This window comes from Ctenopharyngodon idella, chromosome 16, assembly GCF_019924925.1.
Source record: "Ctenopharyngodon idella isolate HZGC_01 chromosome 16, HZGC01, whole genome shotgun sequence".
Taxonomy (NCBI): Eukaryota; Metazoa; Chordata; class Actinopteri; order Cypriniformes; family Xenocyprididae; genus Ctenopharyngodon; species Ctenopharyngodon idella.
Window position 1 is genome coordinate 18962626 of NC_067235.1, and position 12941 is coordinate 18975566.

At 35.6% G+C, this 12941-nt stretch overlaps 1 protein-coding gene across 1 annotated transcript in view; it reads right to left on the reverse strand.

Annotated features, from left to right (window-relative positions):
* Positions 1–11584, reverse strand: part of eif3ea (eukaryotic translation initiation factor 3, subunit E, a) — a 49782-nt gene extending 38198 nt beyond the window's left edge. Inside the window, exons 1-3 of the mRNA XM_051865498.1 lie at positions 11441–11584; positions 9849–9966; positions 9624–9741 (exon numbers count right to left, since the gene is read on the reverse strand). Of these exons, the coding sequence (XP_051721458.1) occupies positions 9624–9741; positions 9849–9966; positions 11441–11530 (326 nt within the window). The 5' untranslated portion in view covers positions 11531–11584. The remainder of the gene's footprint in view (positions 1–9623; positions 9742–9848; positions 9967–11440) is intronic.
* Between the last annotated feature and the right edge of the window lie 1357 nt (positions 11585–12941).

The window sequence follows — 12941 nt, forward strand, 5'->3', positions numbered from 1 at the left end:
AATGAAGAAATGAAAATCAAACACATTGTGTCTCCTCCTCAGGTGAGATGGAGTAAGAATCTACTGCAACTTGTGCATATCATTTGAGTTTTGCCAAAATGCTCGGCACAGGGTGCTGGTAACCAAGCTTACCGCACGACCACCTCCGCCAAATGTGGCCGGCCTCTGAAGAATTCGGCAAATGAAGCCATGCGTCACTGTGTGCTCCAGACAGAATTGCACGTTTATTTTATTTGTGGGGAGGTTCAAAGGCTGTTTATAAAGGCATTCTCCTGCAGAACTGCTTCTGTTCCGTTATACTATCATCTGACAGATGCTGAGACTCTGGGTGGAGACAAGCCACCTCCCTTACGCCGCATCCTAACCAGTGATAAGTGCTAAAACCTACCTACCTCTTCTATGTAAATCAGATTTTAATGACCTTAGCAGACACAACCACAAACAGCAAAAGTACATTTCTGCAAGTGTCTGATTTATATTTCTGTGCCGTTGTGCTGGCAAGCCTCACCCTTTGTGAAATCTCATTAGTCTAAAATCTCGCTCCACATATGAACATCAGGAAACAAGGAATAGTCCAACAAAAAACAACTCACATTTCAGTCTGTCTTCACACAAAGTTATTGTACGGCTTCAGAAGACTTGGAATATAGACCCACAAGTCATATGAACCACTTTTATGATGGTTTTATGATGTATTTTTGTACATCATAAAAATGTAAAATTTTTGGAGCATAACTGCCCCAGTCCTAGAACTGCATGACTGATGAAAAGTTATTTTTAATTTAAACTTTTTTTTTTTTTTTTTTTTTTTTTTTTTTTAGATTTTCGATTTAGACTTTTTTTAACTCCAGGTTTGATTTGCTTGTTTGTAGGGCTACATAATTTGGCCAACATTTCTGTGATTATATCAATATGACTATATAATAATAATAATAATAATAATAATAAATATTTCAATTAATCATGTAGCTCTACCTAATCCCAAATTCACCATCACTGTATGGAAAAGTGTGAACATTCTTAAAGTCTCCTTTTTTGATTGATAAAAGAAATAAAGTCATGCAGTTTTGGAAACAACACATTTTTTGATCAACTATCCTTTTAAACAATGAATATCTACTAATGAGAACAAATATAGACATTGCTCATTGCTCTTTTCAAATTTTTTGTCTTGTCGCATAAAACCTGATTAGGACAACAGTCCTTACTGTGCTTTTCTGCATTCGTCCAACCTCCTCAGCTCTCACCTAGTATCTCCAAAAACTAACAGTCAGTTCATGTTTATCTGTCTGCTGAGGAGGACATTACATCTTTACTCCGTCAGCTCTCACCACCTCCCGTCTGGGTTGAAATGAGGAACAGACAGGGCAGGTTTTGCCATGGAGGTCAATGCACTGGTGCTGAGGGAACTGCGAGATAACTTGGCCCTCAGCCATTCAGCACAGCTCATCCATCCATCACGCTCAGTCTGTTAAAGAAAAGATCCATCGCCACTCCATATGTCCTAACACTCCTGAACAATGGTCCTGACAGATTTCCAAACATGATATCACCTGCTTACAGCATCCGCCCCGTGAGCGACATTGTCAGAGAGCTGACCCAGTAAACATCCGACTGACGTAGTTTAAAAGAAACATGTCGCACACAAGCAGCTATTAACAAATAAAAGAACAAATAAAGACGAGTCCTGATCCGCACTTCCTCGTGGTCGTCTCGGCCTGTGAAACTCCAGACACCGAAAAACGCCCCACGAAACCCGAAATATTCAGATCGAACAAGTAAACTTCAAAGTCGCTCGTTAATGAAGAGCAGACATCCATTTGAGTTGGTTAATTAAGACTGCGCCTGGTTCTAAGGCCACAGACTTAATCCTAAACTGTGATAAAAGCATGTTTTGGAGAAACGAAACGCAAACTGGTGTTTAAAAATGTCTAGGGAAGGCAATACCACCTACTGAGATTTCTCACTTTAGAGACACCACAAACACACATCGGTAGCCTGATAAAATATATGGAGGCACGGTGCTGTATTAACGCTAGTCAAAGCCAGCAATTAAACAATAACTAAGTGCAGATCGTGGCCTCAGCTACTGCCTCTACCTGCAGGGGCCAAAAGACACAGAACAGAGACAAAAAATGTGATTATAAGTCAACTGTTAAAATTATTAGCAATGATTGCTATGGCAAGCAAATTTCAAAGAATTTCAACAAACCCTTAACCCCAAATATTAAATTTTGGAGCACACTTTGTAATACATGGTGTGTGTTGAAGATATGAATGATACCTTAAATCATGCAGCTTTTTGAGGAGAGGTATAAAAGTTATTTTCCAAGTGATCAGACATAAGATTTTGAACATCCTACCAAACATATAAAAATCACACTACTAGCCACTTTGGTGGGTTGAATTTTATATACAGTCATGTGAAAAAGGACACCCTATTGAATTCCATGGTTTTCTGTATCAGGGCATAATAAAAAAAAATCATCTGGTCCTTGGCAGGTCTTAAAATTTGGAAAATAAAAACTCAACATATGACATATCACACCGTGTCATTTGTTTAGCAAAAAATAAAGCCAAAATTAAAAATCCATGGGTGACAAACTTAGGACACCCCTACTGTTAGATACTAAAACAGTAAGGAATTAAGAGGGTAAAGTAGCAGTCAGGCACTGCTAATCAAATTTCTTCGATTAACTGATCACCAGCAAGTGTGATCACCTCTATAGAAGTTGAAGTTCTGGCAATTTGAGCATCTGGAGCCTTCAGATGTGTGTTAACAATGCTAAGGAGGAAAAACATCAGCAATGATCTTAGAGAAGCATTTGTTGCTGCCATCAATCTGGAAAGAGTTACGAGATCATTTCCAAACAGTGAGGATGATTATTCACAAGTGGAAGACATTCAAAACCGACACCAATCTTCCCATGAGAGAACATCCCAGCAAATTCACCCCAAGATCAGACAGTGCTCAGAGAAATTGCAGACAGCCCAAGAACTACACCTCAGACTCTACAGGCCTCAGTTAACATGTCAAATGATAAAGTTCAAGACAGTACAATTAGAAAAAGACGGGTCAAGTATGGCATGTTTGGAAGGGTTTCCAGGAGAAAGCTTCTTCTCTCTAAAAAACGTGGCAGCAGGGCTTAGGTTTGCAAAGTTGATTCTGAACAAACCCCAAGACTTCCAGAACAATGTCCTTTGGACAGACAAGACCAAAGTGGAGATGTTTAGCCATAATGCACAGTGAAAACCAAGTTTAGTGAAAACCAAGTTTAATGAAAACCAAAAGAGCATATCAGCACAAACACCTCATACCAAAAGTCAAGCATGCGGGTAATAGGGCTGATGATTTTGGGCTTGTTTTGCAGCCACAGGACCTGGGCACCTCACAGTCATTGAGTCGACCATGAACTCTTCCGTATACCAAAGTATTCAAGAGTCAAATGTGAGGCCATCCGTCCGACAGCTAAAGCTAAACCAAAATTGGGTCATGCAATAGGACAGTGACCCCAAGAACACCAGCAAATCTACAGAAGAATGGCTGAAAAAGAAAAGAATCAAGGTGTTCCAATGGCCCTGTCGAAGTCCAGACCTCAACCCGACTCGTTGTAAAGTAGAGTGGGCCAAAATTCCTCCAGAACGATGTGAGAGACTGATAAAGTCATACAGAAAATTATTACTTCAAGTTATTGATGCTAAAATTGGATCTACAGGCAATTAAATCATAGGGTGTCCGAACTTTGTCACTCATGGTTTTTCCATCTTGGCTTTATTTTTGCTACATAAATAATGACATGGTGTGATATGTCATGTGTTGTTGTTCATCTGAGGTTTTATTTTCCAAAATTTATGACCTGCCAAGCACTAGATGATTTTTTATTATGTCCCGATATGAAATACCATGGAATTCAGTAGGGTGTCCTAACTTTTTCACATGACTGTATAATATATACACTTTTCAATTGTAGCGTTTAAAAAAGGCATCTGAAAAAATAAGTGCAATGTAGCCAAAAATATTGATTTTTCGATACATTTTGATACTGAAATATCTGAAATGCTTCCAATACTCATTTTCTGAATAGATACACGATACCAGCTGCGCTTTCTCACTCTCCGACAGAGAGTTGACACACAAACCCGCTTCCCCTCACTCACTCTTTTCATTTGCTCCGAATGAATATTGTTGGTGTTGGCTTGAATTGTTGGCTTTTTAGCGTTTTTTTTTTTTTTTAGAATTTTACAGTGGGATTGCACATATTGCGCTTAATTTTACTCATTCTCGCAGATTATTGATTATTGCGCTTAAACAGTCAAATACACACAAAATAATGTCAAAATACCGGTGGCGAGTATTCATGTAAACACAGCCAGTTATTTTTAAAGTGAACGTAAACAGTTGAGAAATAAAACGCATGTGTAACAGTATAGTGGATCCGTGTGTCAGAACTTTAAGTGACAGCAGCCTAATATACCTGCTGCCAAATTATATATTAAATAATATTAAAAATATCTATATGGAAGTTTTTCCCCATGGTATCAATGTAGCCTTGCTAGTATTGTATCAGTGACTTCTTTTTGAAGAGGTATTACCACTCATTCTCTTGTGTAAAAATGTAAAAATCTAGTTTGTAACTAGGCTAAACCCACAATAGCTTAGTTTAATACACAAATAGTGTTGTCAAAAGTACCGGTACTTCGGTACCAAGTCGGTACTGAAATTTTGAAAATGTGACGATACCCGCATTTCTGTAGTACCGGTAGTACAGAGAATCCGGGTATATTCGGTACCCACTGATAGGGCTGTGGCACTATTTACTTGAATATGACACGAGTGAAGCACAAAGCTTTGTTTACAAAAGAAATAATAGGTTAGCAATTAAATGTGACATCGCAGCCATGGAAACATTTTGGTTCATGCCGAATGAGAGAGGTCCGTGAGTCCATAAATTTAAGCTTTGTATTCTGTTTTGCGAATCGCGATCTGGTCACCCGATTAGCAGAGAATTTAACAATATTCCATTAGTTATTCCACTGAACATGGAATCTCTGTTTCTTTTCCCAAATCCTCACTCACGAAGGGGATTATAAACGCTTCTTTCTTTCGTTCGCATTTAGGCCTATTATAGGCTATTCGCATTCTTTACTGTGGTAAAGTAGAAAAAAACTCTGTAGGACAGAAACCTTTTTGCTTGCGCGTCAATTTCTATTTAACACAGTTTGTGCTTGTTATTAGACTTTATAAGGCGTGTCAAGTTTATTTGTATAACGCGTTTCACACACGCTGGTGATTTTTACTTTCGCTTATTTTCTGGCAGCGCAAAACCAAACATAGCCTCAATGTCTTGCCCCTGCGGAGGATAAAACTCGCTCTTCAGACCTTTTACGACAAGTGTCAGTTCCTTGTAACATCAGGAGATAACATGAAGATAATATTAAAGAGAAATGGTCTCTTTCCTGCTCGTGTCCCACATCCCTCTCAAAGAGCAGAGCGGTAGGCTATATGACGCATCTTTGTGTGGAAATAAAAAAAACGAATGTTTTTAAATATTTAACTTTCTTATTATTTAGATTACCATTATTTACAGATATTTATTTCATAGTTTTACAGGCTGTAGTGTTGTTTCACTGACGGAATAGCTCAAATAAACACGCACGTCTGTTACCCCTATTGAAAAAACAGCATATGCTGGTAAGGTAGGTTTTGAAGCTGGTATGCTGATTTGAGCTGGTCCATGCTGGTCCAGGACCAGCATAGGACCAGCTTAGGACCAGCACTTGACCAGCATAAACCAGCTCAAACCAGCATACCAGCTTCAAAACCTACCTTAACCAGCATATGCTGTTTTTTTTAACAAAATGGATGTTTGAGCATTTATTTATTTTATTTTTTTTTATATTTCAAAATTTATTTCATTGAGGTAGCCTATATATGCACACACACAAACATACACAAATGCTCCAAATCATATTTAATATGTTTTTAAAATAGGTTATATAAAATAGTTCCAACAGATTTTGCTGTAGTATCGAAATTGGTACCGTGAACCGTAAAATTTTCATGGTATTGGTACCGACTACTGGAATTTTGGTACCGTGACAATATTACCCACAAAAGCATAAAACTGCACTAGAGATGTCAAAAAAACTGGTAATAAAACTACTAACATTCACAGCACTCATATTTACAGTAATAAATGTAAATTAATCTGTAAATGTAAATTTCATTAATAACCAAACAATATAAGAAACGACTGAAAGCTATGTCGCTGTATTATGATTTGCCATTTTATTTGTTAATTATTTATATTAACAGCATATTTTGCTAGATTTGGCTGGGTTCAAGAGGAAACTATGAGTAAATTAAATGCTAATAATTACTTAAATCATAATTTTTTTTAATATTTTAAATTTTAAAATAAAAATAAAACACTTGGCCATGAACATGTGAAAGTGTTGTTAATTTATTGAAATATTAACTTCTCAAAGGGTACTTCAAGTAAACATTTTAGGCCAAAGAGGTTCGGCTGACATAAAAGGGAATCCCTGCTATAGAGGATAGGCAAATATTCAAATATTTAAACTCTGACATTTCAAGGCTATAAAAGGTCTCATGATCAGGTCTAAATTCTCAAATATAGTGGCTAAATCAGTCACTAAGTCATTGCTATGCCATCTCTTCTGTCTAGGTTTGATGGCGACTGATTGTGAGCAGAACAATGTCTTTTCAATCCAACATAATCAACAAGAATCCACTGTCTCTAATCCAGCAAATCCCTCCAACTGCTAATGGAGACAACTATTTGAGAATATCTATACTGCCTCCGGTGATCAGTGCAACAACATTCTTTTAATTAAGTAAAAACATCTCTAATCCCTAATACACCACATATCTAAACCTAAAACATCTAGATTGGCCAGCGGCTAAAAATGAGGCACATCCATCAAAGAAAAGCAAGCATTAGATGAGGACAGAGTTTAACCAAAATATTTTAATTACGGCAAAGTCAGCATCACAGAAATCGAAAAGTAGCCTCTGTGAAACTCACCACATGATGCTCTAACTTTCTGCTTTTCTGAAATTTGCAGAGTGAAACCATATACTCATCCACATGGCAATTTCAATCAAATGCGAAACGATTGTGATTGCAAATGCCCGCTGATGTTCTGCCATCCACTTAATTAAATGGCACTTAAGCCAGACCATCCAGAAAAAGAGCCACAAATGTTCTGTTTGGAGTATCGTCTAGCATTGAGCAGGGCTTCATCCCACATCCCTGAGGACTGTCTTGTCTCAAATGTGTAATTGAACACTGTTCAACTTGCATTAGATGAACAACAAAATAACTAAAGTACCATCTCAGCTGTTGCTTGGAATAGACAATGACTAATCTACTGTCATAACATTAAACGATTCTCCACAGTCTTCTTCCAGTAAAAACCACAGACATGTAAAAGTCTACACAAATGTATTGTTAAGTACAGAAAGATCAATTTTAATTTATTTCTTTCTTTTCTTTCTTTAACGCCATTCCAGCTTCTGTGGCTATGTTCATGGCAAGAGCCAGGTTTGGTTATTCAAAAACAAATCTAAAGATGTTTACGATTATTTAAAAAAAAAAAACCTTAAGAATAAATTTGGATTTACATGGTTAAAAACCTTGTATCAACAGAATAAAACAAGTTTCTCAAAGGGGTAGAAGTATTACAGTCCAGCAAAATCTCTTTAAATGGACAGTGGATTCTGACAAGATGAACACTTTGGTGAGTTTTCTCCTGATAGTAAAAAATTACGTGCGAGTCTTGAGTGTCCTATCCGGCATTGTGTGTAAATGACTTGATCCCAGCCACTATTTAAATGGAATATATGTTTTTTCCCCAACATCAATATTTATTTAATGTAATTTGTTGTTTAAGCCCTGATCCCATTCCAATTGCCATTTATTTTTGGTGTATGCATTTAATGTTGTTCTCAGATCTGTGAAACGTATATAAAGCATTTTACTGGTTATGTATAATGCTTCTTTGGCAGCACTGACTGCTTGCTCATTACCAGAGATTCTTCAATGGCCAAGTACCCAGCAGAAAATAATATTAAAATTCTTTGATTTTTTTTCAAGAGATGAAAATTTCTATTTTAATTTAAAGACAACCACAATACACTTTAAAGCATGTACTAAATACCTCATTGGTACATCCAAAAAATGGCCAAACATGTCTGAATACATGAATGAGCCTCAAAAGAGCATTACTTGACTGACTGAATGACTGAATGAATGATTGAACTGAAATTCAAAAGCACTGACAAAGTAAAAACAGTAATAAATAAATAATATTATTATTAATAATAATAATAATAATAATAATAATAATATTATACACAGATTGTTTAAAACGACAAACTTTTGGTCTAACTGTCAAGTAATGCTTTTTGCATTCATAGTATAGTTAAAAAAAAAAATAAAAAAAAATCAATTTCCTAAAACAGAATTAAATTTTCTAAAGACTCAGACAAGGAACTTAAATGAAAGCAATCTAGACAGATGTGTTAAAAAGAACATCTCACAAACAGCTTATGTCTACTGATATTTAGATATGCAGATACAGAGACAAACCCTTTTATTAAATGGATACTTCACCAAAAAAATGAACATTTGCTTTTAATTTACTCAGACTCAGGCCATACAACATGAGGTTTTTTCTTCAGTAGAACAGTAAAGAAGATTTTTGGCTGAAACTGTGGTCCTTGGTGATTCATATAATGCAAATCAATGGCTGCCATCACTTTGAGAGTCAAACAACATATACAGGCAAAACCAAATTAATAGCCGTAGCTCCTGACGATACATTGAGGTCTTATGAAGCGAAACGATCAGACTGTACAAGAAACAGTAAAACTTACTACCCCTTTTCCACAGCCTCAGCAAATGGTCCTTAGCGAGTTCACGACAGTCTGGAGCACAAGCTTCCTGTCACATTATGATGTACGCGCGGGAGTTAAAACTTTGGGAACATGTGAAAAGTCAATCTTCCCGATTGAGATTGCGCAAGTGAACGTAATCTTAATATTTTATATGGGTTGTGGCATTCGAAGATAAGCACAAGTACCATTTTGATGAACAATATAACAACTCATCCTCCCTCTCTGTTGTAAACAAACACAGCATCAGCTCACGAGCGAGTTTGCTTCCGCACATACGCTATTATTTGACAGGAAGCTCACGCTCCAGACTGCCGTGAACTCTCTCAGGACCATTTTCCGAGGCTGTGGATTACAAGTAATAATGTTGTAAATAATGTTCAGTTTCTTGCATAGACCGATCGTTTTGCTTCATAAGACCTCAATTTACCATCAGGACCCATGGGTATTAATTTTGTTTCGCCTGTATATATTTTTTTTGAGTTTCGTTGACTTGCATTATATGAGGATCACGGTTTCAGTTAAAAATCTTCTTTACTGTTCTATTAAAGAAAAAAAAAAAATCACCTACATCTTGGATGACCTGAGGGTGAGTAAATGAACAGCAATTTTTTTATTTTTTGGTGAACTACCCCTATAAAAAACATTAATAAGACAGTATGTTGTACTGAAAAGGTTAGTACAATTTTAGCATTTACTGTACCTTGTAGACTGCATCTGCCTCGTGGTCTCTGGGTCCTCAAACACCTTCACAATCGGCTCTGTGTCTGCTTGAAGTTGTTTCAGTTGAGCCACCACTTCAGTCCTCTTCTCTCTGAGAGCTGCAAAGAGGTAATGCATTTTAGATATGAATCTCATACAGTGAACTCTCATGTATCACATTAAGTGTCTGTGATCACTGAGAAGTGAAAGAAGTGAAACCACTCACAGTTGGGTATTTCTTTGTCAGGATATAAATTCCTATATACATCCATGGCAAAGTCCACCATGTTGGTGTCACTGAGGAGATCCAGCTTTCCATGGAGAAGCTCATTCTCATTGTAGATCTATATAGATATATATAGATGTATAGAACAAAAGTTAGGAACAGTTTTATTAATGTTTTTGAAAAGTCTGTAAAGTCAGTAAAAACCGTAACATTGTGAAATATTATTACATTTTAAAATAGCTTATGTATTTAAATATTTTAAAATGTAATTTATTCCTGTGATGACAAAGCATCATTACTCCAGTCTTCAGAGTCACATGATCCACACATATCAGAAATCATTCTAATATGTTGACTTAGTCTTCAATTATTATCGGCGCTCATTTATTAATAAAGGTTATCATCAATGTTGAAAAACAGTTACTGCTTAATATTTCTTTGGTAACTAATACTTTTTCAGAATTCTCTGATGAATAAAACATCATTTATTTGAAATAGAAATATTTTGCGACATTATAAATGTCTCTACTGTCATTTGAATCAATTTAAAGGGATAGTTCACCCCAGTCATCATTTACTCACCCTCAGGTTGTTCCAAACTTGTATTTTTTTATTTTTTTTTTTTTGTTCTGTTGAACACAAAGGAAGATGTTTTAAAGAATGTGGGAAACTGAACAGTTCTGGGGCACCATTGACTTCCATAGTATTTTTTTCCTACTATGGAAGTCAATGGTGCCCCAAAAAAGCTTGGTTACAAACTTTCTTCAAAATATCTTCCTTTGTGTTCAACAGAACAAAGAAATTTGTACAGGTTTGAAACAACTTGAGGGTGAGTAAATGATGACAGAATTTTCATTTTTGGGTGAACTATCCCTTTAATGCATCCTTGTTGAATAAACGTATTTATTTCTTTTTTTCTTTTCTTTTAAAGACTGATTTTATCCTAAACTTTTAAATGGTAGTGCATCACAGATATAACAAAAATATGAAGAAGCACAACATTGATAATAAATATTTCTTGAGCACCAAATCAGCTTATTAGAATGAAATCTGAAGGATCATGTGACACTGAAGTAATGATGCTGAAAATTCAGCTTTAACATCATAGGAATAAATTATATTTTAAAATATATTACAATTATTATAGAAAATAATAATTGTAAACAACGCAGCACTGGCTTGGAAGTGACAAGCCAAGACAAAGTGACAGTTTCTTCAGCTGGTCCGAAACTCTTTCTCGCTCCTTAGAAGGCAGCTCACATTGTTTTGCTAGCCTTCACAGCTAGCAAATGACTAATAGACGAGTTACACAGCTGCCAAATAACTACTAGAAGAGTTAGTTACATTATGGTTAGACTGTCTATTATTCAGGTCAAAGTTTTTTGGTTCTGTCATTTTCCTGTACTCACTCGGTACTATTTTATTACCGGCTGAACTCACGAGTTATGTGAGTTACACACTACCGGACGTACCGGTGCGGCACCACTATTGCGGCTATCGTAACGCGCGCACGTGGTAAAACCTATGCCGCCTTCTACAAACAAACAAAGCTACAAGACGCCTTCAAATACGAGCGTATGTTACACATGTACCTCTTTTACTGAGAGGAATTCCAGCAGTGGGAAAACGAGATGCCTGTCCAAAAAGTGGGCGATTTTGGTGGTAAGATCGTATTCCGCCATGTTGACAACGGAAGAGGACGCGCTTCGAAACAGGAAAAACTTTATTTAATTCAGTGTGCGCACAGTACAAGCTGCATCTGCAGGTGCTAGTGAAAGTCACAAAGTATCAGAGAGAATATACTGTTTTATTGAATAATGTTTACGCTATGCAAATAAAAATATTATAGAATAAATATTTTTATTATATTTTAATAAATTTAATAAAATTTAATAATTTAATTTTTAAATATTTTAATAAAACAAAATACAATGTGTGTGTGTGTATATATATATATATATATTTTTTTTTTTTTTTAATTCAGGCTACTCGGCTATTCACTGTAGGCCTACTTCTAAATAAAATAAAAAAAATAAACTTAGAAAAAAATAAAACAACAAGGTTTAATAATATGACACTTACTCTATTGTAAAAAAATAGAACAGAAGAAATTTAAAGAATAAAATGAAATTTTATTAATAAAATTTACTTGACTATTCTGCGCTAAAAGAATATAATAAAGTTAACAAATAAAACAGAATACAATAGTTTAAATAATAAAATTTACTCAACTATACTTTGCACTTCTAGAAAATAATAAAATTAAAATAAAAACTAATAGAATAAAATAGTTTGAAAAAATTGAAAACAATTAGGTTTCATAATTGCATTTCCTCTTTTGTAAATCACAACAGAAGAAATTTAAAGAATAAAATAGAATTGTATTAATACAATTTATTTGACTACTCTGTGCTAAGAGAATTTAATAACATTTGATGCTATATAAAATATTTATAAAAGTATATAAAAGTTTTCTGTCAGTGTTGTAAAGTATTGTACTCACAAATAAAAGAACAGAATAAAATAGAAAATTAAGTTTACTAAACTCAACATGAATACAACAATCTCGTAAGTGTGTAATTCTCTGATATTTATTAGTAGAGTTAAGTAGGAGCACAGTTATGCTATAAACCTTTCAAGACTCTATAATTTGACTGCAGAATTGATACAATGAAACATTTTATTTAAAGAGGTCATGTTTTGCCAAGTGAACTTGCTGAATTTTGAAAATCCTGCTGAAATAATGGGCCTCTTCCAGAACCCACTGAAATTCCTCCAGCAGACAAGTATCAGCGAGAGTTCAGCAAGAGTTCCAGAGAGAGGTGACCTCTCTCTGGAACACAGTGCTACCTTCACTTCAAGATCAAAACAAAGGGAGGTCCAACAGGAAAAAAGCTCACTCAACGACATTACTGTCAAAATAATCACGCAATATGGGCCTACCTCAATGAGAAATTGAAGACAGGAGCAGAAGAGCATCCAGCGGGTTTTATGCTCCTCACTTCAGCAGCTGTCTCATAAAGATGCCCATGTGTTGGCCATACACTGCAGAGAAGAGCCAATATCAGCTCCTAAATGGTCCATCTCTAATGG